Here is a 26,129-nt window from a genome sequence, read left to right on the forward strand (position 1 = left end):
CCACAATGCAGGGACAAAAACTAAAGGTCCTTTTACACGGGCCGACAGTCTTATAAACGACTGCAGGAACGCTGACACCCCCGCTAAGGTCGTTGGCGCTCGTTCAGAGCATTTTAAACTGAAAGACTTGCCGCCGGCTCGCGGGCTTCTCATCCGCTTCTCGCTCATTGCTTCACCTCCTATGGGAAGTGCTGAGCGGGGAGCTTTTACTCTGGACGAGAAGCCAGTGAGGTTTTTTAAGCTGACTCTGTGATGTGTACGAAGACAGCTCAACTTTCCCCAGACAGATGATGTCAGTGGAAAGAAGGATCAGGGACATCGAATTTCAATACCCAATCCTATTGTTTCCTGAACCCATGGGCAGCTGGGAAAAACAGCTGTTGGACAAACAAGCGGACAATTGTTTAAAGTATATGGTAACTCTAGATTTCCTTAAGGGTTAATCGCATCCACCAATCATCTCCTATAACTGTAAATAAGATTTTCACAACGTTGAGGAGAAATTTTGGACCATTTCTTCTCACAAATGCGTTTTAAGTTCATTAATATTTCTGGGATGCCTTGCATGCACAACTGTCTCCATGCCATGTGAAAGCATGTTACTAGATATATATGAGCTCATGAGAAATGGCATAAATGGATACAGCCAATCCACTGGTAGTGAAATTGAAACCGTGATTGCCATCTTCTGAGAAAAACCAAACAAGAAAAGGTGAAGCCTGCTTGTACGTAATCTCCAATGCCGAGTAACAATACAAGGCTTGGAACAGGAGTACAACATTCTGAGTTCTTTTCCTAGCAAGTTGTATATCTCAAATTCTCTGTGGGACTTTTTTTTAAAGGGGAATCGGGTCATTCTATATAAATGAATGTATCAGATGCACTAATCAACTACAAAACCAGTTGCCCATTCCTGCATTATCCATGATCCCAGGTGGTAGTGTTCAATGGGGATCTTCAGACCATATACATAGTTGCAAGATGAAATATAAATTCATATGCAAAATCAGACTTCTAGAGAGTGACTTGTGTGAGATCGTGCCACCATTAGAGATGAGCGAATATACTCGCTAGGGGGAATTGCTTGAGTGAGCATTGCCCTTAGCGAGTATTTGTCCATGGTCAAAGCTCAAAAGAACATCTCACGCTTAGTGGGAAAACTCTGAGTACTTACAGAATCTCCTAACCATGTGGTGATTTCTTGACCACCCATTGACGTGATGACAAGTTATATACTACTGTATGTATGTATGTATGTATGTATGTGCGTATATATGTATGTGTATCTCCTCTGTATATGTTACAACATCTTTGATATTTTGGCTATAGATGCAAGATGAGAAGATTTCATTTTGAAGCATGTTTAACAAAAGAAAACCCCCTAGGCCCAATGTCCACAGGAGGATTTTAATTATAAAATCCGCACAAGTCTCCCGCGTGGGAGATCCGCAGCTCTAGGCGCCCGTAGGCATGCATTAGCATCCGCAAAACAATTTAGAGCATGCGGATGTTGAAGTTAATGGAAGCCGTCTCATCCGCGGCACACCCGCATGTGTCACTGTGGACGTGCCGCGGTTCGCAGGAAAGCAGGAGATTTGAAAAAATATATATTGCACTGCGCATGCGTCCGGCACGTCAGTCAGAGCATCCGTACGCATCCGCCCTGCTGAAGAAAGAAGATCCAGCCAGCACGGAGGAGACCTGTAAGAAAATGTATTTTTCTCCCCATGTCTGCAGGCACGGAGGGATTCCGCTGTGGGATTCCGCAGTGGAATCCGTGCGTAGAAGTGGAGATTGGGCCTGAATAAAGCTTACACTCTCACCGTATCCATAGTATTCACTGTGACTTTCTACTGTTGTAGACCAAGGGTTAATCACTATGGAAGAATTGTGTACACCAGCCCCACATATACTGGAAATAACGTACATCAACAAAGTACGGCGACGTTTCCTCCTTTTCCAGTCAATTTCCATAGTAGCTACAATAGTGTTTACACGCTGTCTAGTTTCCATGGTAGCTGGGAAGAGTAAAAGGAGGCAGAGGATATGATTGGCCCTCTCTGCACATACTGGTGAGAAGGGGTTAATTTCATAAAGCGGAATCCATTGAAAGAGCTCAATTTAGATAAGTGCAGAAGAATACAATCGCCGCCTCCTATGAAGTAGTTTAAGTGGTATGGTCCATCCCATTAAATATTGTCCTTTGTTTGCATTGCTCGAAAGGGTGAAGAAGACGGTAAAGGAACGCTAAACTAGATAGATGACATACGGGAAGGTGTGCGCAGGGTCTAAGAAGGAAAATGACTTCTAACCCTCAGCAGAGGAAATAGGAATACGTTGCAGAAACCTTTTATTGGAATAGCCCTGTATATCTCCATACAAAACAGCCTCTGTTCTAGCGAGCCGCCTCTTGCTATACAATGTCGTCTTGACGTATGAAGACGTTTGGGGATAACTAGCGCTATGTTATGTATCTCTGCTTTCTTTATGCAGGTTTTATTAGGGTAGCTGCATGCATGGCAAACAGTCTTCGATTTCACCCCTCTACATTGAAAGGGGTACAAATCCGCACCGCAGGTCAGTTTCTGTGTGGACGTTTTTTGCTGCCTATGGATGAGATTTACTAAAGCCTCATCCACTTGCATTGTACGGTAATCCACGGTGGATTTTCCCTCCGCAAATCTAGATGGAAAATCTCAGCATTTCCATTCCATTTGCATCTAATCTTTGGCTATATTCAAAATGTGGTTGTTCTCATTGAGAGAAACAAAGTAATCTTGTGGATACGATACCATTTAATGGCTAGCACAAAAAAATAATGTTACAACAAGGTTTTGGAACTACTTGGGTTTCTACTATCCTATTAGATAGAATCATAGACTGGTAGAGTTTGAAGGGACCAACTCCAGTCCAACCCCATGCTCAATGCAGGATCACTAAATCATCCCAGACAGATGTCTGTCCAGCCTTTGTTTGAATCCTTCCATTGAAGGAGAACTTGCAACCTCCTGTGTTAACTTGTTCCACTCATTGATCACCCTCACTGTCTAATATCTAATTTGTGTCTCCTCCCTTTCAGTTTCATCCCATTACTTCTAGTCTATCCTTGTACAAATGAGAATAGGGCTGATCCCTCTGCACTGTGACAGCCCTTCAGATATTTGTAGACAGCTATTAAGTCTCCTCTCGGCCTTCATTTTTGCAAGCTAAACTTTCCCAGATCCTTTAACCGTTCCTCATAGGACATATTTTGCAGATCACTCACCATCTGAGTTACTCTTTTCTGAACTCCAGTTTTTTAAATTGTGGTGCCCAGAACTGGACACAGTATTCCAGATGAGGTCTGACTAAGAGCTCTTTCACACGGCTGTAGGCGTTTTTACATGCGCCCACCGACACCGTAAAAACGTGTAAACTGACGCACAAATCTAACGTTTGTGCGCCCCGTTCAGACAGCCCAGGCCCAGCGCATATACACCGAGGTAGCAATGCCATTGGGCGGGAAGAGAAGTTGTCTCCTCCTTCTTTCCCCTTTGCCGGCTTACCTCCTCTCCTTCCCTCCAGCTGTTTGCAATGGGAGGGGATGGGGCAGGGGCGGAGCCAAGCTCCCTCCCCACCCCTTCTCCGCAGCCAGCAATGGGAGGGGCGGATCTTAGCCCCACCCCAGTCCCACCTCCTCCAATTGCAAACAGACAGAGGGGAGAAGAGAAGGGGGATTGAGTTTAGAAGTCACGCTGCTAAACTCCCTCCCTTCTCCGTCCGCTGTCATTGGCTCCCATAGGAGTCTCTGCAGCAGCCTACGTATTCCGGGCAGAAAGATAGTTCCAGGACTATCTTTGTTGCCTGGCGCTATATTGGCCGGCCAGGCAGTTGTACGCCGCAGGAATACGCCTGTGTGATCTGATGCATTGTAATACAATGCATCAGATGGTAGCGTATATAGGTCGACCGTGTAAACGGCAGCCAATATACACTTGTGTGAATGAGCCCTAAGGAAGAGTAGAGGGGGATAATGACCTCACGTGATCTAGACTCTGCTTCTCTTAATACATCTCAGAATTTTTTGCCTTTTTTGCTGCTGCATCACATTGTTGATTCATGTTCAGTCTATGATCTATTAGTATACCCAAGTCTTTTTCCCATGTGCTGCTGCTTAGTCCAATTCCTCCCATTCTGCGTGTACTTTTTTCATTTTTCTTGCCCAAATGTAGGACTTTGCATTTCTCTTTGTTAAAGGGGTTGTCCCGCGATGACAAGTTAAGTTAAACACTTCTGTATGGCCATATACATGCACTTTGTAATATACATCGTGCATTAAATATGAGCCATACAGAAGTTATATACTCACCTTCCCTGCGCTGGCGTCCCCGTCTCCATGGTGCCGTCTAATTTCAGCGTCTAATCGCCCGATTAGACGCGCTTGCACAGAACGGTCTTCTCCCTTCTGGTCGGTCCGGGCATGAGCGGCGTTCTGGCTCCGCCCCCTTCTGCGCATCATCACGTAGCTCCGCCTCGTCACGTGTGCCGATTCCAGCCAATCAGGAGGCTGGAATCGGCAATGGACCGCACAGAGCTCACGGTGCACCATGAGAGAAGACCCGCGGTGCATCGTGGGTGAAGATCCCGGCGGCCATCTTGGAGGAAAAGAAGGAAGAAGTTGCAGACGGGATTCGGGTAAGTAAAAAAATTTTTTTTAATTTCAACACATCCCTTGGGGTTGTCCTGCGCTGAACGGGGGGGGGCCTATGCAAAAAACCCCAAAACCATTAAATACCATTCTGTTAGTCATCACCCATTGTTCAAGCTTTTCTAGATGCCTGATGAAGAAACCTAAATAGCTTTGAAAGCTTGCTGTAACATAATTTCTTTGTGTTAGGTACTGCCTACTAAGAGCAATCACATTTTGTTCTACTAACCTAGTACCAAACTTTTTTTGCTACATTCAGACTTGATAGAATTTTTCAAACATTGTGTCTAACTTGTTTTGTGAAAACCTATTTCACATGCTTTGTTGTGCAACAAATCCCCCACATCTGAACATGGTCCAAGATATCAGTATATTAATATAAAATACTCAGCAGAACAACATTGTAAGCTGTACGGAGTAAAACGTGAATCAATGCATTACTTTTTGTCAGGCACCGCATTCTACAGTACATTACTATCATCACATGCATTGCAAAGCCCTTGAAAAGACATGCCATTTTGTGTGCCACGTAGATTTTGGGGAGTAACTTAAATCTCCCGAGGAGTGTGTGAGGAGCCCTAGGAGTGTGTGCTGGCCCAGAGGTTGTCCTGGTGTCTTATGGACATCTAAGTGGACCACCAGCCCACGTGCGGAGTAATATGCCCACCCATCTGGATTCTGTCTCTAGCTATCTAATTATAATGTCATGTACAGTAAGGGGTTCTATTATCCCATATATTGGGATTTTAATAAAACCCCAAAGTAATCTATCACCTGAAACACCAATTCTGGGATAGAGCTAATCATATTTAACGGAACAATCACACCTGGAAAATTAAATTAGCTGCGATGATTTTATTGGATTATTCTAAACATTTCTCCTCTGCTGGCAGTTATAAATTACATACGTATATAATATGCGTATAGCTGTATAATCATTTCCCCATAGGCCATCAACCATGTTAGCCTGGAAATGTGATAAATGTAGGACTGACAGGTTTGGGGCAGGAAGAAAATAAAAGAAGTATGATTGATGTCATTGTGTTTTACCATACAAACATTTATTGTGACTGTGCTTTTCAGTCATGTCGCAGAAATGTGTAAATTCTTGTTATTTTCTAGAACACTAAATTGTTACCCAACAAACCCTAGGGCTCATGTCCACGGGGAAAAGAAGAATTAAAATCCGCAGCGGATTTTAACTCTTCTCCCGCGCGCGGATCTGCACCCCATAGGGATGCATTGACCACCCGCGGGGTAGATAAATACCCGCGGATCGTCAATAAAAGTGATTTAAAAAAAAATGGAGCATGAAAAAATCCGGACCATGCTCCATTTTCATGCGGGTCTCCTGCGGGGACGGCTCCCGCGGGCTTCTATTGAAGCCTATGGAAGCCGTCCGGATCCGCGGGACACAAAAATCATATTTTACTTACACGCTCCGGTTCTTCTCTTCGGCGCCGCGCCATCTTCTCTCAGCCGCGGCCGGATCATTTTGCTTCGGCCCGGCGCATGCGCGGGGCACGTCACCGACGTCATCGTGCACATCCGCCGAGCCGAAGAATGAAGATCCGGCCGCGACGAGAGAAGATGACGCCGCCGCGAAGAGAAGAAACGGAGCGGATCGGAGGTAAGTTTATTCTCATTTATTTGTATTTTCAGCGCTCATGTCCGCGGGGCAGGAGGGACCCGCTGCAGATTCTACATGTAGAATCCGTAGCGGGCCCGATTTTCCCCGTGGACATGAGGCCTAAGGCAGAGGTGTAACTTGAAGCTCCTGGGCCCCAACACAAAATTTGTAACAGGGCCCCTAACTATAATGTTGTATTCATAGTACTGGGCTGCATATATGGAGAAGAGAGGCCTTATGGGCCCCCTAAGGCTCCTGTGCCCGGGTGCAACATCCTCCCCTATAGTTACGCCCATGCTTAAGCGCTCATGCATACGGCAAAGCTCTGTTCAAGGTCCGTGTACACAGTGGCATACAGGCGCATATTACGAACTTGTAAGTACTGTGACATGCCGTATTTAAGCAATGTTCCTGGAGTAGAATATTCATGTAACGTGATGTGAACATAGCCTAAGGCTCATTTTACATGAGCCGATTTACTTCTTTAGAACGAGCGAGTGCCGTCACCTGTTTAGACGGGCAGATACATCATTGACGCATTCAAAGGAGCATCATTCAGTATCGGCAGTCTTTCACATTCACTGTTTAAACTGAACGATAAGCGAATGAGCCAACGATGGTTTTTATGCCCGCATAAGATGAACAGCGAGCAAAAAGCGAATGACTCTCGTTTAGACTGAATGATTTTCATTCACTTTCGCTCGTTGAATAATGATCATTCGCCTAAAAACAACCGAAGGACATCATGCGATGGAATCTTTGTGTAGAGCACCAAGTGGATGTGACCACCGTGACCAGCTTCTATCCAGCCCAATGTCTGTATTGACAGAGACAGAAGCTGAGTGCTAGGTACACATTGCTGCAGCCTGGGTTGGCATTGAAGGCACACCGGGCTCATACACACTGAAAGCAGGCCAGGTAGCAGCTGATCACTGGGGGTCCCAAGGGTGTACCCCGCTGATCAATAATTGACTTACCCTGAGCAAAGGTCATCAACAGTTTAGAGCTGGCCGACCTCTTATAAATTAATGGGTTGTCTGTGAAAAAGTGCCTTATTACACGGGGCTACCTTCAGCCTTAGTCCTATTATGTACACTCAACCACCGATGGGGCACTGAGTGAGAAATCGATCTGTATTCTCGTTTTTAGCTCACTGAAACAAAGTGACTAGCAAGCAACTTCTTGCTCAATATAAACAGGAGTTGTTCAATCTTTGAACGACTGCCTGTTCAATGTGAATGGAAGCGGGCGGCCATTTACTGAACGACTATCACTCCTGCGTGATAGTAGAGGAGCGATTTCGTTGCGACGGCTCTCAGGCTCTTATGCACCCAATAGTTCTATGTAAAGGTACCTCAATGCAGGACAGAACCGGTCCTCCAGAGTGAGATGATGTTGGTAACCACTCTACACTCTTGCCAAAAGATGAGGATGCTGAACGGGGACCCCCGGCTATTAACTTAAGGCTGCCCGTCCACAAGCGGGTTTTTATTGCGTTCCCTGCGGCGATAATCCGGCTGCGAGGAACGCAGTGAAAGCTCTCCGTAGCGTTGCTTTGGAGAGCGCTTTCCACCTGTCCACGACCGGAGAATCATTGTAAAATGGGTTCATTTACATTTGCGATGTTTCCCTGCATAGTACTGCATTGAAATGCTATGCAGGGAAAAAAATCACAGCATATCCTTTCTTTTTTGCGATATGAAATTGGGGTTTATAATGGTGCTTTCACATCTGCATCGGAAGCTCTATTGGAGGCCTCCGGCATGAAATCTTGGATGGAATGTTATCGGGACTTCAGTGGGGTTTGTCCGGCACAGCTCCGATCCAGCAGTTCTGGGATTTTCATTGATTGGCTCCAAAGATGGAGCTGAATAACAGAAATGAACCAAAGCCTAGGCGCACCTATGAATGTGCCCTAAACCAGAATGCCCCTTTAAAGTACAGATTCACACGCGCATACGTGTATTTTCACGCGTGTGACCGTATTGATTTTCGGGGACGAAGTATGCTTTTTTTGCCCTGCTTATAAGCATATTTAACAGTACTTTTTGCACCTGCAAGGCATGTACATTAGCACGTGGCAAACAAACGCACCAATTGAAATGGCTAAATCATCTAAATTCCAGATGTGTTTTTTTTCCCCCAGCGAAAATACACAGCGTTTTATGAATCTCCTTGCGTATCGCACGCACATTTGCGCACCCTCTCATTGACTTCTATGGGGAGGGAAAAAAGTGGATCATGCTGTTTTTTTTTTTTTTGGTTTGTTTGTTTTTTTGTGTGCAACAGAAATGCTCATGAAAAATACAGAAATGTGAACAAACCCTTTGAAGTCCATGGGTTCTTTTCTCTGCGTATCGTGCAAGCACAAATCTGCCCGTGTGAATCTGGCCCAAGTGTTTGGACAGCTGCAGGAAGAACACTGCCTGCTGTACTGTAATTGGCTCATTTATTGTATTTGTGCGTGCATATGATATGTATATAGCTATTCTTGTATATGTGTGTCTAGATATTAGATCCATACATACGTTATTGGGATGGGCTCACATGAGCGTAAGATTAGCGTGTATTACACGTGTGATACGCTGCAATTCACAGGCAATCACATACATTGCCTTATGTTATTTCGCTCACATTTGCGTTATACGCAAGCACAAAAAAGAACGCAACATGATCTATTTTTTCACATTTTACGCGAAGAGAACCCGTTGTTCTCTACTGGTGCGTAATCAATACGCAATTACATTGCATATATACGTGCCGTTGCGAAGCGACATTGCGAGAAATTACAAAAAACTAAACAAGAAGATCGCGCATAACCACATACGTGAGCTACATTGTCATGCACGGTACAATTTTGCTCTCATACGTGGCGGTAGATCAGGTTTCCGCAGCGGTAAAACACGTGACTCGCGCAGCGTTTTTACGCATACATCCGTGTGAGCCCAGCCTGATACTCTGGGTGCTATGCCCAATTTATTGAAAATCCTTGCACTTGGGTAACTCTGAAATGAAGTCCCTAAGTATGAATGTGCCTGATTGCCAGCACTCCGGCATGGGTGGCTATCCTCAATGAGCCTGGTGATGCTGCATCTTTAATGCGGTTACCAACAGAGGACTGGCTGCAACCTCACGAAAGCAGTAGTTGGAGGCGGGGGCAGCGGGCCTTGAAGGAGGATAAAGAGGAGCACATACATTATTCATCCATTGCCTCCTCTCACAAGAATCAGCTGGAGGAAGTGCTCCCACCACTCTCCTCCTATACTTGCTAGCCCCAGCCGGCTTTTTAACAAGCCCAGGCAAGTCAACTTTTTCCCTCTCCCTCTTACAAATGTAGGGCAAACGGCAGATGTGCAGCGAGACCTCATCCCTTTAGTCTGGATTACTGGAGTCATGCGAGAGGAAGAAGCTTTAATAAGGATACTCTGATGCATTCGTGTTGGAAAATGAAGCTTCAGGTAGGGGAAAGCTTTGTCAGCAGACATCTCTCTGATTTATTATTCATACTCCTGGGCATCTAGTAGCTGAGTACAATCGCTTTCCACTCCTAGTACTTGCAAAAGTAAATGGCCTTTCATTACTAGCACTTGTATCGCTACAATGTTGCCAATGACTTCTATGTTTTAGCTTTTTTCTTTTCTTTTATGTTTGCACAGTGATGGGTTGTCACATTGTGTCAGATACCAGTGACATCTGTACGGTGGACACATGGATCAATGTGTGTGTATATGTATATATATATATATTAAAGTTTTCTAGGTACGCAGGTAGTGGTCGTACCTGACTCATCGCCGTGGCTATCTGTATGGTTTGCTGTGACATATACTCATTGTACGTATTGAATTGGCCAGTAATTGAAAGCAGTTGTATTCAGCGCCGGCACTGTATATCCCGGGGGATCCCTTGAGCATCTTCTAACATAAACAAAGGCTCTTTGTTTGGCGTGATATTTGCTCCCTCTTTTTGCCCCTGTCATATCTTCGCCGTTAAGAAAAAAATATATCCCTGCCATCCTTTTGTGTCCTAATAAGACGCTGTTAATACAAAGTGGTGCAGTATGGAAGCCTATAGAATAGGTGTGCAGGAGCATAATGATGCAAAGGTACAGCATGTATACCCAGCGGGCATGCACGGGCTTATTTGTGCTTCATATGCCAGTTACCTAGAGGAAAATAATGACATCACTGCAGCATGGAGAAAACTGTTAGCTTTGTGTGAAAGCTCCAGAGAGAAGGTTGATCATCACATGGTCCGCTGGGGATTAGTATATACTGTATGCCAATGCAATGCCCCACAGAACTGGCACAACACACAACCCCCCCTTCCCCTCCCCTTCCTTCATGCCAGGGTCTGAGGCTGTTTGCAGAATGTTACTTATCTCTACTGCCTACTGGAATCCAAAGGCAAATACTATCCTGGAATTGGAGGGCTGTGACTGACAAGTGTGTGTTTATCCCAATACCATCATATCACCTGTTCTGCGGGAAACATTTCATAATCGCAGCGTTGTATCCGGGAGAACAGCAACTATTTTGTGTCAAACATGCACCCAGTGATGTAGCAGAGCTGAATTTGTTACTTAACCAGTTGTGGCTACACTGTTTGTACATTGTGAAAATTGTTTGCTATGTTAATATTGGCAACAATTGTCACATTGTTATGCTTTTTAAACATCTAAATGTTAATACATATTTGTAAACAACGTAAGATCTACCATTGCTATAGTAAAATATACCATTGTGGCAGTTTGCTTTACTTAGATCCTCTGGGGGATTGGCGTTGCAGGGGGCAGCCATGTTCGATCACGTGGGGATTACATTGCTGCTTATCCTTCATTGTGTACTTATGTACGCATAACCCTATTTTGTTAATAGTAGACCCCCCCTGGGAGAGTCTCAATAGGCTTAAACATATAATAGACACCTTCGCATTGATAGCAACTGAGCATTGTAACTACTGACAATGGACAAAGGAACAAAAGAGCCTCTGGTATCATGAAGGTGTCAGTATCTCCTCATGCTGTCAGACATATCACTATTGTTTATTGGACGCAGAAGGGAAAGACTTAGTGTTTTACACTTGAGTTAATCCAATTTAGAAGGTGGTTTCTGTGCAACCAGAAATACAGTCAAGCCATAATGTGAATGTACATTTACTGTGTATACAGCAGCCATTAATGAGTTTATAATTGGGACAGATGTTTTGGAACACTCGGCTGAGCATTAAAGTTCTCTATAGTCCCCAACAAGCCATTCGATATTAATCTTCTGGAACTTTCAAAAGTAGCCTATATTTAACATGGTTTTTCTCGTGTTTCACAGAATTTAACCTTCTCCTGGCACTGGCAATACTAATTATTGGGGAAATACAATAGCAAACAAAACTTCCATATGTTACGGTTAAACATTGCTCTATAAATAACATAGTCATCGACTGAGTTGCTCAGGATTAGAATAAAAGCGTCTACTCTCTCCCCAGAGCCTGGTATTGCAGCTCAGCCCCATTCTGAAGATGCTTTACAGGATTTATTAGTTCATTGCATAAACAAATACTGATAACCTAATATAATGTCGCTATTGGAAGTGATTCTAGTCTGGATTTGCAGCAATTGTATATACATGGTATATATACACCTTTCCACTAATCCGACTTAATGGCATGGCAGGCAGTACCATGGGAATATTTTTTACATGGTGGGTTGTGCTACTGCTTAGATTGTATACATGCAATATAAAGTTTCACAGGAGTAGTTTGCATAAGGTAGCTGTTCTCTCTGCCAGTCATATCCAGTGTTTTTAGATCATCCCTTCTCTTGCCCTTTTACACTTTACAAGGCACACCACTTTATCCAGATGATCTTCTCTCTCCGACTTGTCATCTCACTCCAGGTAAAGAGGGTGGTGGGGAGCTCTATAGAGTGTCTTGTCTGTATGTCCTCTCAGGTGACATTAGGACATTGTATTCCTATGTTTGGAGGTTTGGAGCTGAAATTTCAAATTTCTGGAACTATCCAACTATCCGTAGTGTTTTGGGCATGCAATATCATGTTGTATTGTGCCACACTCCCACCTCCATAACTCTTTCTGCGGTACCCTCCAGACCAACATCAAAGGCCTCTCGCCTGGCCAACGAGGTTCCTGCTCTGCACTGATGAGGGTACAAAAGCCCCTGGAACTGTGGTAGATGGGTGCAAGGTTTGTTAAAAGGACATTGACTTGTAGGATAGCTATTTGCCTATAGGTAGAACTAGAAAGGCATTTTTTCACCATTTGCATTTTTTTCCCAGGTAACATTGCACGGCCTATAAAACTCTCAATGTTGTTTTGGTGCTCTCCACAAGGAGAAACGGTAGCTCTCCAGACCTTGTGGTGTCAAGAAAGTTTGGACCCCGTGTTTTAGTAATGGTAAGGAATAGAGATGAGCGAGCACGCTCGGTGAAGGCAGTTACTTGAGCGAGCATCGCTCTTCTCGAGTAACTGCATACTCGTCCGTGCAAATGCGGGGGGCAGCAGAGGGGAGAGTGAGAGAGAGATCTCTCTCTTCCCGCGCTCCCATCTGCTCACCCCCGACGCTTTCCCCCCCGCATTTGCTCGGACGAGTATGCAGTTACTCAAGAAGAGCGATGCTCGCTCGAGTAACTGCCTTTACCGAGCATGCTCGCTCATCTCTAGTAAGGAACCTTTAAGATGCTATATCACCTTCAGACAGCAGGTTAGTTCGATGTTTTGGGGCACTTTTATATGGGCCAATAGTTGCCCGAGTAAGTGCTCAAAGAGTGATTCTGAATGACCCTGCGTGCAAACACTTGACCCAACAAAAGGCAAGTGAGCAATAATCACTCTCTTATCCGACTCGCTTGGTTGGTAGCTCCGCTAAAAACCAAGTGACTGTCGGCCCGTGTTAGGAGCCTTTTTACCCTGTATAGAGATGGGCAGCCGGAAGAGATCTCCGTCGCACTCCGCCATCGCTCTTGTCCGAAAGCACAGCGGCAAGAATCGCTTGAATGGCTGCTGGGCACTTGAGTGTCCGAGAGTCATCTTGTGTGAATGAAACCTAAGGTGGGGATAGCAGTCTGTAGACATCTTTTGTAACTGCTATCCTTCTTCAAGGTCTGCATCCTAGCATGTCATTGAGAAAGGAAGCAATTGTTTGTTTAGCCATTCAGACTGTAGGAAAACAATCCACACAATACAATGGTTCCTGTAACCCAACACAAAGTGATAGGTGTGCTGCAATGCTAAATCCTAATGCAGAGACTTGCTAGGGAGCTAATTATGCAAATCATGTTCCTAAGGAAACTCAAAGCCTTTATAATGTGCGCCAAGGAGCTGACAATCTCTCTAAGGCCTTTGTTTAGAATCACATGCGGAGTAGACGGAGCATGCTATACTGGATAGTACTACTAATATAGAAATGTAGGAGCGTGGCTGAGGTTAATGTGCAGATGGCAGCATGAGCATGGACTCTTAGGTAAGCAGTGCCATGGTTTAGATCCATAGTGCCAACTCTCACTTCTGTTCTAGAATTTCCTAAATTCTTGGCTGGCATACCTGGCATGAAGATAAGCATTAGGCCTGTCGGTCCTTCTATTTTCAGCCCTATTGGAAAATCTGAGATGCTGTTGAATCATTGTGGTACAGTCATACTGGGTGTAAACAGAATGCCAGCAAGACTAAGAGGCTCTATACATGGGCCGATCACCGTTTAGATTCTCACTGGATCACAGGAACCTGAGTGATGATTGTTGAGTCTAAATGCTGCGGTGGATCAACAATCGTGTGATTTCTGTGTCCATTACTTGGCCTCAATGTTGGTGGGGCTGAGGAATGGACTTGGCGATCACGCAATGGCACAATGCGGAAGTCAATGTGGAATGGACTGCAGAAGCCGAGAGGAAAAACAGAGGTGAGTATAAAGGGCCAATTACACACAATGATTATCGCTCAAAATTTGGTCAAACCAGTAAAAGTGAGCAATAATCGTTCAGTGTGAAGCAAAAAAAATCGCACACTTGTCGTTCAAGCTGACTTTTCTTTCAGACAGCTTTAAAAAACCTTGTTAGCACTCGCTGGATCGCTGGCTTCTCGTCCTGTGTGACAGCTCAGCGCTTCCCATATGAAGCGCTAAGCGGGGAGCGAGAAGCGGACATGAAGCCAGCGAGCCGCCGGCAGGACTTTCAGGTTGAATGCGCTGCACGAGTGCTGACAACCTTACTGGTGACATCAGCGTTTGTGCATTCGCTGAAAAGTATATCCGCGCGTGTAAAAGGGTCTTAAGTTGTTTGTTTGTTTTTTGTTGTTGTTTTTTTTACATCTAAACCTATTATGCGCATTACCAGAAGGGGGACAAAGAGGGGGCCATAAGGGGATTATTACTAAAAGGGGGACAAGAGGGGCATTATTATTACCAAGTGGGGTCAGGTGAGGCATTACTACTGAGTAGGGGCATAAAAGGAGGCACCATTGCTGTGTAGGGGGCAGGAAAAGTGGGAAGATTGCGTGGGTGTGGAAAACAAAGCCAGGTGGCTGGAAAACTGAGGAGTCAAAGATATATCTGTGTGTCAAACTCTACAGAGACTATTTGTGATTGGGAGAAGTCATGATGGCAGTCTGGGCCAGATACGTAACTTTAAGCTCCTGGTGCCCAATTCAAAATCTGTAACTGGGCCCCCAACTATAATGCTTTATTCATAGTACTGAGCTCCCTATATGGAGAAGAAAGGCCTTATGTGCCCCCTAAGGCTTCTGGGCCTGGGTGCAACTGCATCCCCTATAGTTACGCCCCTGTTTTGGGCCATGTGGAGAAAAAAAGGTAAAGTGAACGACCCCAGTAAGAAGGGACATCACCAGCTATTACTGGAGATAACTCTACGGTAATCATTTATACATTCTGTGTACTTGGACTGTGAACTGATATCTACTGCTGTATGGTTAATGTATGGGGGTAACTTTGGCCATTATTCACGGTTTTTCACAAACAATATGGGGGCATTATGTGGTCAGTCTGTGGGTATCATTTGTGTCTCATATATTATTGTTGTTATTGGTAATATCAATTTTCGTAGTGGGTCTTATTCCCTAACAGTATGGTGGTATTATCCAGCTACTATGTTGTGGTAACATGATCATAGAGTGCTGTGTGATTTGGGCCTCCTTATAGTATTTTTCGTAATGCTGATCATTGTAATGTTCTTTATTCAGTAACAGTATGTTGGTATTATGTCATCACTGTGTGGTGGCAATATTTGATCATGGTCAGGCGGTATTATTTTGCCCTTACATAGTGGTGGTCTTGGTGTAGTGGGTTTTGGCAGTATGGAATTATACGGAGCATGATGATTGCATTGATGGTGTGTGTGTTGGGGTGGGGTGTGTCAAAGGAAAAGCTCAGAGATGTCAAATACTCCAAACTATGAGTCAAAGGAGTTTGGTGCTAGAAAGATCCCTTCATTTTAGCAACGTTCTCTTCTGAATTGCGTAGCACATTCCCGCTAATCGCAATCTGTTATCTGTGCACTATTGGGATCTAAGGCCGGTTTCACGTTTGCGTTCGCCACTGATCAGCTCAAAATGCCAGAAGAAAAAGCGTCCATCTAAACCCCGTACAGCTGAGTGGAAACTGAACAGACGCCATTATAGTCAACGGGGTCCATTCTGCGCTGTTTGGCTCCATCCAGGGATGGAGCTGTTTGGCCACATGGTTTCCCCTTTCCCCACTCCCCGAATGGAAAGGAAAAAGTGGAACCGTGGGTGCAGATGTGAAGGCACACTTAGGGCTCCTTCACACTGGCGTGCATGATATAGCTGCGAGAAAATCGCAGCAATATCACATTTTTACTCGCACAATGTTTGAGCGTCAGCTATGCTTTTTCCTGCAATTTTTTTTTCGCGCAATAGACAAAAACAGTTGATGCTAATGCTAAAACCGTATCGCACAGACATTGCAAGTTCGTGCCTTGCAATGCGATAAATCAAAAGCTCTATAGGGAAGCATGGGCGAGACAAAATAGCAAAGCGCAGAAAGAAAGGGCAGGCAGCAATTTCCAAATCTTGCAGCATCACATGACAGGAAACATTGCAGATGGGAAAGAAGTCATTGAAAATCATGGGTTTCCTAAATCTGTGTGTCCTAGCACTCTCGCATTGTGCGATTTTTCTCGCCAGTGTTAAGGCAGCCTTAGACTACTGAGGGGGAGGGAAGAGAGCTCCGATGGTAGCGTATATTGGCCGGCTGTGAAAATGGCAGCCGATATACTCTCCTGTGAATAAGCCCTTAACGCCACTGCTCTATTGTATGTGTGCTACAGATAAAAAGAATATAGAGCTAGCTATACTAAACAGTCTATCAATGAAATGGAGGACACCCATGTGCATCACCGCTCCATTCATTTCACTGACAGCGAGGGAAATTGCCAAGTAAACGTTAGTTTGAGGATATGGATGTTCCATGATTGGACTGACCTGAAGCCTACTGAACATCTTTGGGATGAACTGGAACGTCGGGTCAGGATGAAAGAACAGCGTCCATCTTCTTCAGAGAACTTGCCAGATAGTTTCGGGATGAATGGAGGGAAATACCAGTTAATGAGTATCAGTGGTTAGCAAAAAGTATGCCTTGGCAAGTATCTGTTGTCGTTAAGGCCAAGGGAGCCCCACTAAGTATTAACATATGGAGATAAATACTACTTTTGATTCTTGCTCCGTTGTTCAATTACTTTATTAGAATAGTGTATATCAAGTTAAAAAAGGCAGACAAAAGTTGCAAATTTTGGTGCCAACTTTGCATAAAAAGTTGCGACTTTTTGCAATCCACGGCTGCTCACAGCACTTTATAGAAAAAAAAAGTAGCCTAGCTTGCCGACAGGAAGCGTGATTGCTCAAATCTGAGATATTTATGTATAATTTAGGCTAGTAACTGGTCTAAACTATACAAAAAGTGTATACTGGCTCGTAACTAGTGTAGATTTCTCTGCAGGCGCATGGACCGCTTGTGATGCACCTAATGTATGAGGTGTGCGCCTCTTCATCCGTTAGGTTCATCAGGTGCAAGCAGGGATCCTATTGGGGGAATTAATAAGACTAGTGCTTCCAACACTGGTCCTATCAGCTACTCTGGTATTGGAACTGATCCGTCTCATGATGGAAACAAATGGCGCCCATTAGACCCCTTTGACCATAATGAGGTCCGTTCAGCTTCTGTCATGTTGCCCAGCATAACCCTGGATAAGTAATACAGCATGCTGCACTATTTCATATGGGCTTTTAATGCGATGGAGCCCCAACACTGAAGTGAACGGAGCCTTACAGCTATAGAACGGATACATCCACTTGCGCACACCGGCGTAGGTCCGATCCTTGCAGCACGCAATTCCAACAGACGGCATGTTACGATTTTCTTTTCATTCCCTGTACAATGATGAACCCATAAAATGTCATTTTTTAGAGTAGAGCTTCTACTACGTCTTCCTGTCATCCTTTTGATCCCATCCTGATGTGTCCTTTCACTGACCCGGCGCTCTTCTCTCCTGTGGCGTAACATTTCTACGTGTGGTCACCGTGCCGCTCTCCAGGCCATCTGTGCCCATCAATGTAATTGCAGGGATTCCAGTAACCCAGCGCTTCCTCCCCACGGTGGCCACCTTGCTGCCATGTGATGTCTGCCACTGGTTGACTGCTCCCCGCTTGAGAAGTGTTTCTACTGTCATTAGATTTAACCCCGTCATAGCAGGATGCACTCAAATGTTCACACTCATAATTATACATAATTGAATGTGTTCTCCACAGCACTTCTAATAACTGTAAGTATTACATCTCTCCGGATGAAAGGAGATCGTTCACACAGAAAAGTGAAATAATTTGTATTCGTTATTGGTAGATTGATTCTGAATTGAAAGAATCAGCGTTGTGGATAAATCAGGATCGCTTTACAGCCAAAGACTCTTGTCAAATGTTTGGAATTGAGATGGGCTGTAACAGCAACATTTAGCAAGAACGTGGAGCGCAGAAGTTAACGGGTGTTGGAATAGGTTTCTTTTAGCTAATTCCTTTGTTTTTTGTTTTCTGCTATAGGATTCCTTTGTATCAGTATGAACCTCTCTTTAAGGCCTCATGTCCATGGGGAAAATCAGGCCTGCTACGGATTCTCCATGGAGAATCCGTAGCGGGTCTCTCCTGCCCCGCGGACATGAGCGCTTAAAATAAGAATTAACTTACCCGCAGCGGAACAGGCAGATCTTCTCTTCTTCATGGCCGGATCTTCTTTCTTCGGCCGGCGGATGTGCTCGGCACGCTGCGTGCCGCGCGCATGCGCCATGCACATCCACCTGGCCGAAGAAAGAAGATCCGGCCGTGAAGAAGAGAAGAACTGCCCGATCCGCTGCCGGTAAGTTATTTTTATTTTAGGTCTCCCGCAGATTCAATAGAAGCCTGCGGGAGCCGTCCCCGCGGGAGACCCGCACGAAAATGGAGCATGTCACGTTTTTTTTTTCATGCTCCATTTTTAAAAAATTCCCTTTTATTGACCATCTGCGGGTATTTATCTACCCGCGGGTGGTCAATGCATCCCTATGGGATGCGGATCCGCATGCGGGTGATCCGCTGCGGATTTTAAATCCTATTTTGCCCGTGGACATGAGGCCTAAGGGCTAATAGCTCAATTTACATGCTGTGGAGTTCCACCGCGGTATTCCGCAGCGTGAAATAACCCGCGCCATGTCCTATTTGCTGTGGGAATACGCGCGGCCACGTCATGTGCTGTACTGCGCATGCGCGCCGGCAGTGTCATGCGGAAGCTACACAGCGGATCCAGAGGTGAGTATGAGGTCTTTGGGGGGGCACCAAGACCGATTCCGCTGCGGTATTCCGCTTGTGGAACCCGTCATGGCCGTGGGCATAAGCCCTAAAGGGGTTGTGCCAAGATTAAATGTTTTCCCCTATCTGCATGATAGGGGCTAACTATCTGATCTGTGCAGGTCTCAACTTCTGGGCCTCCACAAACAACCCCTTTTAAAGGGCCACTCTGGTGTTTTGTTTTTTTTTTAATTAATTTTGTAGCTATTCCCCCTAGGCATACAGTACTGTGTAAAGGTATTATGTAGGTGGGGGAAAATGCTGCAAAATAAGAATGTTTTCAAAAATAGAAGTGTTAATAGATTTTTGGTCAATTAACAACATACAAACTGAATGTACAAAAGAGAAGTTTGAATCAAATTTCTATTTGGTGTGACCGCCCTTTCCCTTCAAAACCCTATTCGTTCTTCTAGGGACACTTGCACACAGTTTTTGAAGGAACGCTGCAGGGAGGTTATTGCAAACATCTTGGAGAACTAACTACAGATCTCCTGTGGATGTTGGCTTGCTCAAGTCTTTGTCTCTTTATGTAATCCCAAGCAGACTGGCTGGTGTGAGATCCGGGCTCTGTGGGGACCATATCATCACTTCCAGGACTCCCTGTTGTACTTTACACTGAAGATACTTCTTAATGACATTGGCTGGATGTGTTGGGCCGTTGTCCTGCTGCAGAATGAATTTGGAGTAAATAAAATATTCACTGGGACAGATCGGTTCCTATATAGAATTAGAAATCACTGCGAAGACCCTACTAACTAAAACATTAACTTAAAATATGGGATCGACTACTATAAACATAGACAAAACCTATAAAAATACAAGACCTGGTATAATACACAGGGACCAGGTTTCGTTAAATATGCCACTAATATTGTATATGCTAGGTGACGTGATGTAGAGGCCACTATGTGTCTGATATTGGACTAGTGGCATACAAATCACAATTTGTAGATGCTGGTTCGAAGTGGTCTATGGATGTACATGGGGCATGTGTTGTACTGTGCCAATAGTTCTATACATCCAATATTGGACCTATTCCATGACGATTCTTCAATTTGAAATGATTGATCTATACATCCTATATGTGGAAAGACAATGATGCCCACCACTATGGAGGACTACTGCATAAAACAGCTCCGATTATTAGATCGAGGGATACGTAGTATCAATCCTTGCGGTCCACCTGTATAGGTTGTTAAATCCTCATGAGTACAATTACTCCACCTTCTTCAACGTCACTTGATATAGATCTAGTGAATTAATATTAACCTACCAATATTCTGGTGGTCTCTGCTATTTCTGCTGAGCCTCCAATAGTGGTCTAAGGTCTACCAGTTATCTCTCATGTTTAAGTATATGCAACTCTAGAGGGAATAATGGTCTGTCTGATAGCAATGAAGTTAGGTGTCTGCTTCATTTATTAAGCTTCAATGTCTGCTTAATCTGTTAATTATTGTTGTTGATAGATTTTTTTTAATCACTTTTACAATCTAGCATCGACGCGTTTCTTCAGCTACTGTATAACTGTAACTGGTTCACCAGGATGGTAGAAGTTCAACCATATGCTCACATAAAGCCTTAATAGTTGGCTAAATGCTCTCATGCAGCCATACACACATATAAGGCCGCTAAATTCAATGTCCCAGTCGGACCATGTATCCACATGGAGCCTGGATGTTGCTGTCTGTCAGGGACACTGAACCCAGTGGGTGTACATGGGTGCGGTTGGGTGAAAACATTTAGCCTAACATCCAGGCTCACTGTTCTTAATCTTTTTGACTTGGTAGCAGGCTTCCTCCCGAATTTTTGCTCTGATTTAAGAGCAAAGTCTTGGGTTAAGAGCCCTGCTCTCAATGGAGCCACCACTGCTGTTGGTAGCCTTATTGAAAGCAATGTCTTTCTGGCAACCCCTGTAATGATTTTCGGGGAAGGGCTTTAAATATAAGCACTTCCCTGAAAATCATCCCTATACTCACCTGTCCGCAGCCGAAAGGAGCTCAGGCGTGCCTAGCTGCTGCTTGTTCTCCTTGCCTTTTTAATCCCCGCTTGCTGGAGAGCTTCAGAGCAGTGCAGGGAGAAAAAGTGGCGGCTAGACGCGCCTGAGCCCTGGCAGACAGGTGAGTATATATATTTTTTTTACTACAGCTAGGGATGATGCCACTATATTGGCATTAAAGACAAATTATGGAAGATGACACCATGCAGTAGTTGCCTACTGCGCTATTTGTTCTTCATTCTTGGCTTATATAACTTATACATTTTGTATGCGATATCATGTTTATCAACTGTAGTACTGTTATGTTCTTACATATTTTATGTCCATGAGTGACTCTCTACCTATTTTTGCAAACCATGGAATATTCCATAAATGTTGCCCTCCCCCATTGTCTTATAGTTATGTTAAATCGTCTTTGTGAGCTGGCGATGTTTCAACGGTCAGGTCGCCCCTAAGCTATTGTCAAAGGGTATGTGGTCAACATTTTAATGTTCCCATTGCATGCGGCTCACAGATACAGGTCATACATGACGGAACTGGCATTCTAGCTGTATTTTCCAATAAACCACATAGGACATTGGGAAGGAAACAAATATTGCTATCATCAAAGAGTCTTAACTACTATGGAAAATAGATTTTTTTGTTGTAGCCTTTCAAAAATTGGAGCGAGCGCTCTGTGTTCCACTAATAAATGTCAAAGCAACGTGATTTTCTCTCTGGTCTATTGATCGGTGATCTCGGTGTGTGTTCCTGACGGCTGTGTTTCTACTAGCGTTGTTCGCAGCAGTCATTTTCACGTGTAAGTCTCCTACTCCATTGAGTCCCGGGGTCCGAGCACTCTGAGCCACCGAGAGAAGTATCAACCAATTAGTGACCGTATCTACCCAATTATTTTGTAGTACCATACAAGAAAGCGGCACAGAAAATAGGTACAATTACTCCATCCAAGTTCTGTGATTTCCAACAATAAAAACCAGCACTTTTCCCTATGCCAGTATCGGTTGAATGTGATGATTTCACGGTAAAGGTGGTGTTTTAGCTGTATGCGGGCGGTTATTAGACCAGCTGTGCCTAACGCAAAGGCAAATTGCCGTTTCAGCAAATAAAGGTTATTCGTTGTTTGATAAAACCTTGTAATTCACTTTCTGTATCTGTTCCTCACGGCTTCCAGGACCCATTTTTGATGTCAATTAAAGGGGTTTTCTGGGAATAAAATATTGATGACCTGTTCTCCATATAGGTCATTAGAGTCCCTGCACCTCCACCCGTCAACTGTTTGAACAGGCGTCCGCTTTCGGGTGAGTGCTGGGGATTCTTCATTGTATACCAGCCACGCACCATACATTTTGTTTCCGCACTCCTGCAGTATTGCAGTTCAATCCCATAAACTGAGCTGCCCTTAGACCATGCGACTGGTGAGCATGGCATCGCAGACCAGATAGGAGGCTGCAGCGCTAACCCGAGCAGCGTAGCTGATCAGCAGACATCCCAGGAGTTGGCTCCTCCCAACAAATTAATATTCATGACCTATCCTAAGGATAAGTCATCTATATTTTAGTCTCCGAAAACCTCTTAATTAAGGAACCTTTACTTGCAGGGCATAAAACTCTGCGCTGGTCATGTAATTGCTAGACTACAGTTATCAGAGTTGTGTCTTGTAATGATTCCAGCCCTTGTGTGTCCATCGCTTGGGACTATTGTAGCAATTAAAGGGAAGCGGTAGTCTGAGATGCTCCCCTATAGTGCGCTCACACCTGTAGACCTAGTCTAGTCAATGCAGTAGGTAGGCAAAGCGCAAGGGGAATAAAGGCTACTTGAGTTACCTAATGTGTGGCTTACTTCGGCTTTTTATGATTTGCACTATCCTTTATATACACGCTTTGTAAAAAGAAGAGAATACGGAGTGGTCGGAATCGAATGAAACGTTATATGTGTGATTGTAATGTTGATATAAGTAAGGTTGGGCTCATAGGACCTTGTAAGCCGGAACGCAGCATAACGCAATGATATGCGTACTTGTGCCGCCAGTCCCTATGCACTATCACGGCGTGTATGCACGTATAATACGTGTCAAGATAGTGCATGCTGCGATTTTTTTTTTTTTTTTTTTTTTTTTTTTTTTTTTTTTTTAACGTGAGTAATACGTGGGCGAAAAAAAACGGTGGTGTGAGTGGCCCAATAGAAATCAGTGGGCTGTTGGCATCGCGAGTGGGAAAATTGCATGCGCAATGCCAATACGTGTGAGTGGCTAAATATTTACAATATTGGAGCAAAAGGTTAATTTATGGAAAATAGGTGTTTGATTTTTTTTTTTACAAAGAGTGTATATAAATGGTTCTACTGGATATTACAATGACCAGCCGAAACACTGACCTGGAAAAGGACTTAGGGATTTTAGTTAACTGTAAGCTTAACCACAGCAACCAGCTGCTGCCAAGGCAAATAGAATCATGGGGTGCATCAAAAGAGGTCTAAGGACATATGATGCAAAAACTGTTCTTCCTCTTTACAAGTCACTGGTCAGACAAAACTTGGAATATTGTGGACAGTTTTGGGCACCGATACTCAAGAAGGACATATCAGAGCTTGAGTGGGTACAAAGATGGGCAACTAAAATAATGAATGGAATGGGCGGACTACAATACCCAGAGAGGTTATCGAAATTGGGTTTATTTAGTTTAGAAAAAAGACGGCTGAGGGGCAACCTAATAACTATGTATACATATATCAGGGAACAATACAGAGATCTCTCCCATCATCTATTTATACCAGGACTGTAACAAGGGGGCGCTCTCTATGTCTAGAGGAAAGAGGGTTTCTACATTGACATAGGAGGTTCTTTACTGTAAGAGCAGCGAGACTATGGAACTCTCTGCCTCAGGCCGTGGTGATGGCGAAATCGATAAGAGTACAAGAGTGGCCTGGACGCCTTTCTTGAGTGTAACAATATTACATGTTATATCACTGATTACTTCAGAAGGGTCAGTGATCCGGGGATTATTCCGATTGCAGATTGGAGTCGGAAGGATTTTTTTCCCCTTAATTGGCTTCTACTTCATTGGGGTTTTTTTTGCCTTCCCCTGTCACCATTGGGGGTTAATAGGCTGAAGTGGATGGGCACGTCTTTTTTCGGTCTCACATACTATGATACTGAAGATGGAGAGCCCCTATACGTCTTACCATTATCATGCTGCTTTTCTGGTCCCCACTGTGTACCATGCCTAATGTCTGTACCTTCCCGTAAGCTTTTTTTTTTTTCTATTTTTTTCCCAATGTATATATTATATTTTTAGTATTTAAAAATATTGTTTTCCTAATCTCTAGTGTCTGCCGTTTCTATGGTAACTGTGCAGTCAACGCTGCGCTCTGGGGAGACATTCATTTTAACCTCGGCACTGGGGATTCTAGCTGAAACCATCAGTCTTCAGTTTCGCTGTGTGATAGGGGCCTACAAATGTCATCTCTTCCCCTATTTAGAGAATGTGCAAGACAGAGAATATGTAGGAGAGTAAACAATGTAGGAATGTCTGCTAGAGGATCTTATTATCAGCACTGCGCAATATGTTCATCTGCCAAGCATCCGAAGACCCGACTATTTCACTTCAATCCAATATGCTCCAATTTAGAGCCATCGTACAGCAATACCCATCGTAATTCTGTAGCATAAATCAGTATTGCGGGAGCCCGCAGCAGAGTCCGGCCCTGTGCCCAGCCGCGACCGCACGTACCTGTCTTCTTTCTTCTTTATCTGTACTGAACCTAGTGGCTCGCCGTCGGAGATGCGCAGTACGGATTCTTTCCCGTGCCATTGCTAGGCAAAGATGCGTAATCTGCAACCTGTCCATAATGTCAATTGCGGACGGGTTGCAGGTCAGAGGGGTTCCATTGACTTCAATGGAGGCTGTCCGTGCAGACACCGCACAAAATAGAGCATGCTGGGATTTTTCCTCTACTAATGGAAATCGCAATTATTTTTTGTGACTGTGCAGGAAGAAGCGATTTTTCTGTAGCATGGAAATCCATTTGTGTGCAGGCGGACTAAATCTTGAGGAAACACCCTGGTCCTTTAAAGGAGATGTCCCGCGCCGAAACGGGTTTTTTTTTTTTTTAAACCCCCCCCCCGTTCGGCGCGAGACAACCCCGATGCAGGGGTTAAAAAAACCACCCGCACAGCGCTTACCTGAATCCCGGCGGTCCGGCGTCTTCATACTCACCTGCTGAAGATGGCCGCCGGGATCCTCTATCTTCATGGACCGCAGGGCTTCTGTGCGGTCCATTGCCGATTCCAGCCTCCTGATTGGCTGGAATCGGCACGTGACGGGGCGGAGCTACACGGAGCTACACGGAGCCCCATAGAGAAGAGGAGAAGACCCGGACTGCGCAAGCGCGGCTAATTTGGCCATCGGAGGGCGAAAATTAGTCGGCACCATGGAGACGAGGACGCCAGCAACGGAGCAGGTAAGTATAAAACTTTTTATAACTTCTGTATGGCTCATAATTAATGCACAATGTACATTACAAAGTGCATTATTATGGCCATACAGAAGTGTATAGACCCACTTGCTGCCTCGGGACATCTCCTTTAAAAGGATCATCAGAGTTAGTTTATTTGTAATTCTCCAGCATGCACTAAAATAACGAGTAGTGATATACTCGCCTCTCCCCGCTCTCATTGTGTCCTGCAGCGCTCCTCCGGGTCTCCCTTCTGACTTCACATTTACAGGTTGCCCCAGTCGGTTTACAGGACCACATAGGTCCTGCAGCCAATAAAAGAGGTCAGTGCTTGATCACTTAGCTCTGCTATTGGCTGCAGCCTGTAAACAAACACAGTAGCAGAGGACCGAGCATCGGTACCGGGACATAGTGGGAGAGGTGAGTATAGCACCATTTGTTTATTTAGTGCATTGGGAAGGCGTTTTACAGATACGCTATAACTCTGATAATCCCTTTAATATGAGAAAATAAATG

At 44.5% G+C, this 26,129-nt stretch overlaps 1 protein-coding gene across 6 annotated transcripts in view; it reads left to right on the forward strand.

Annotated features, from left to right (window-relative positions):
- The window catches only part of LOC136625967 (uncharacterized), a 252,447-nt gene that overhangs the window by 157,130 nt on the left and 69,188 nt on the right, over positions 1–26,129 (forward strand). Inside the window, exon 1 of one of the 6 annotated variants that reach the window (XM_066600611.1) lies at positions 9,544–9,775. The exons of the other annotated variants lie outside the window; for them this stretch is intronic. Coding sequence (XP_066456708.1) covers positions 9,746–9,775 — 30 coding nt within the window. The 5' untranslated portion in view covers positions 9,544–9,745. Of the gene's footprint in view, positions 1–9,543; positions 9,776–26,129 lie in introns of those variants that run through there. 6 annotated transcript variants of the gene reach the window in all.

Source organism: Eleutherodactylus coqui, chromosome 4, assembly GCF_035609145.1.
Source record: "Eleutherodactylus coqui strain aEleCoq1 chromosome 4, aEleCoq1.hap1, whole genome shotgun sequence".
NCBI classification, from domain to species: Eukaryota; Metazoa; Chordata; class Amphibia; order Anura; family Eleutherodactylidae; genus Eleutherodactylus; species Eleutherodactylus coqui.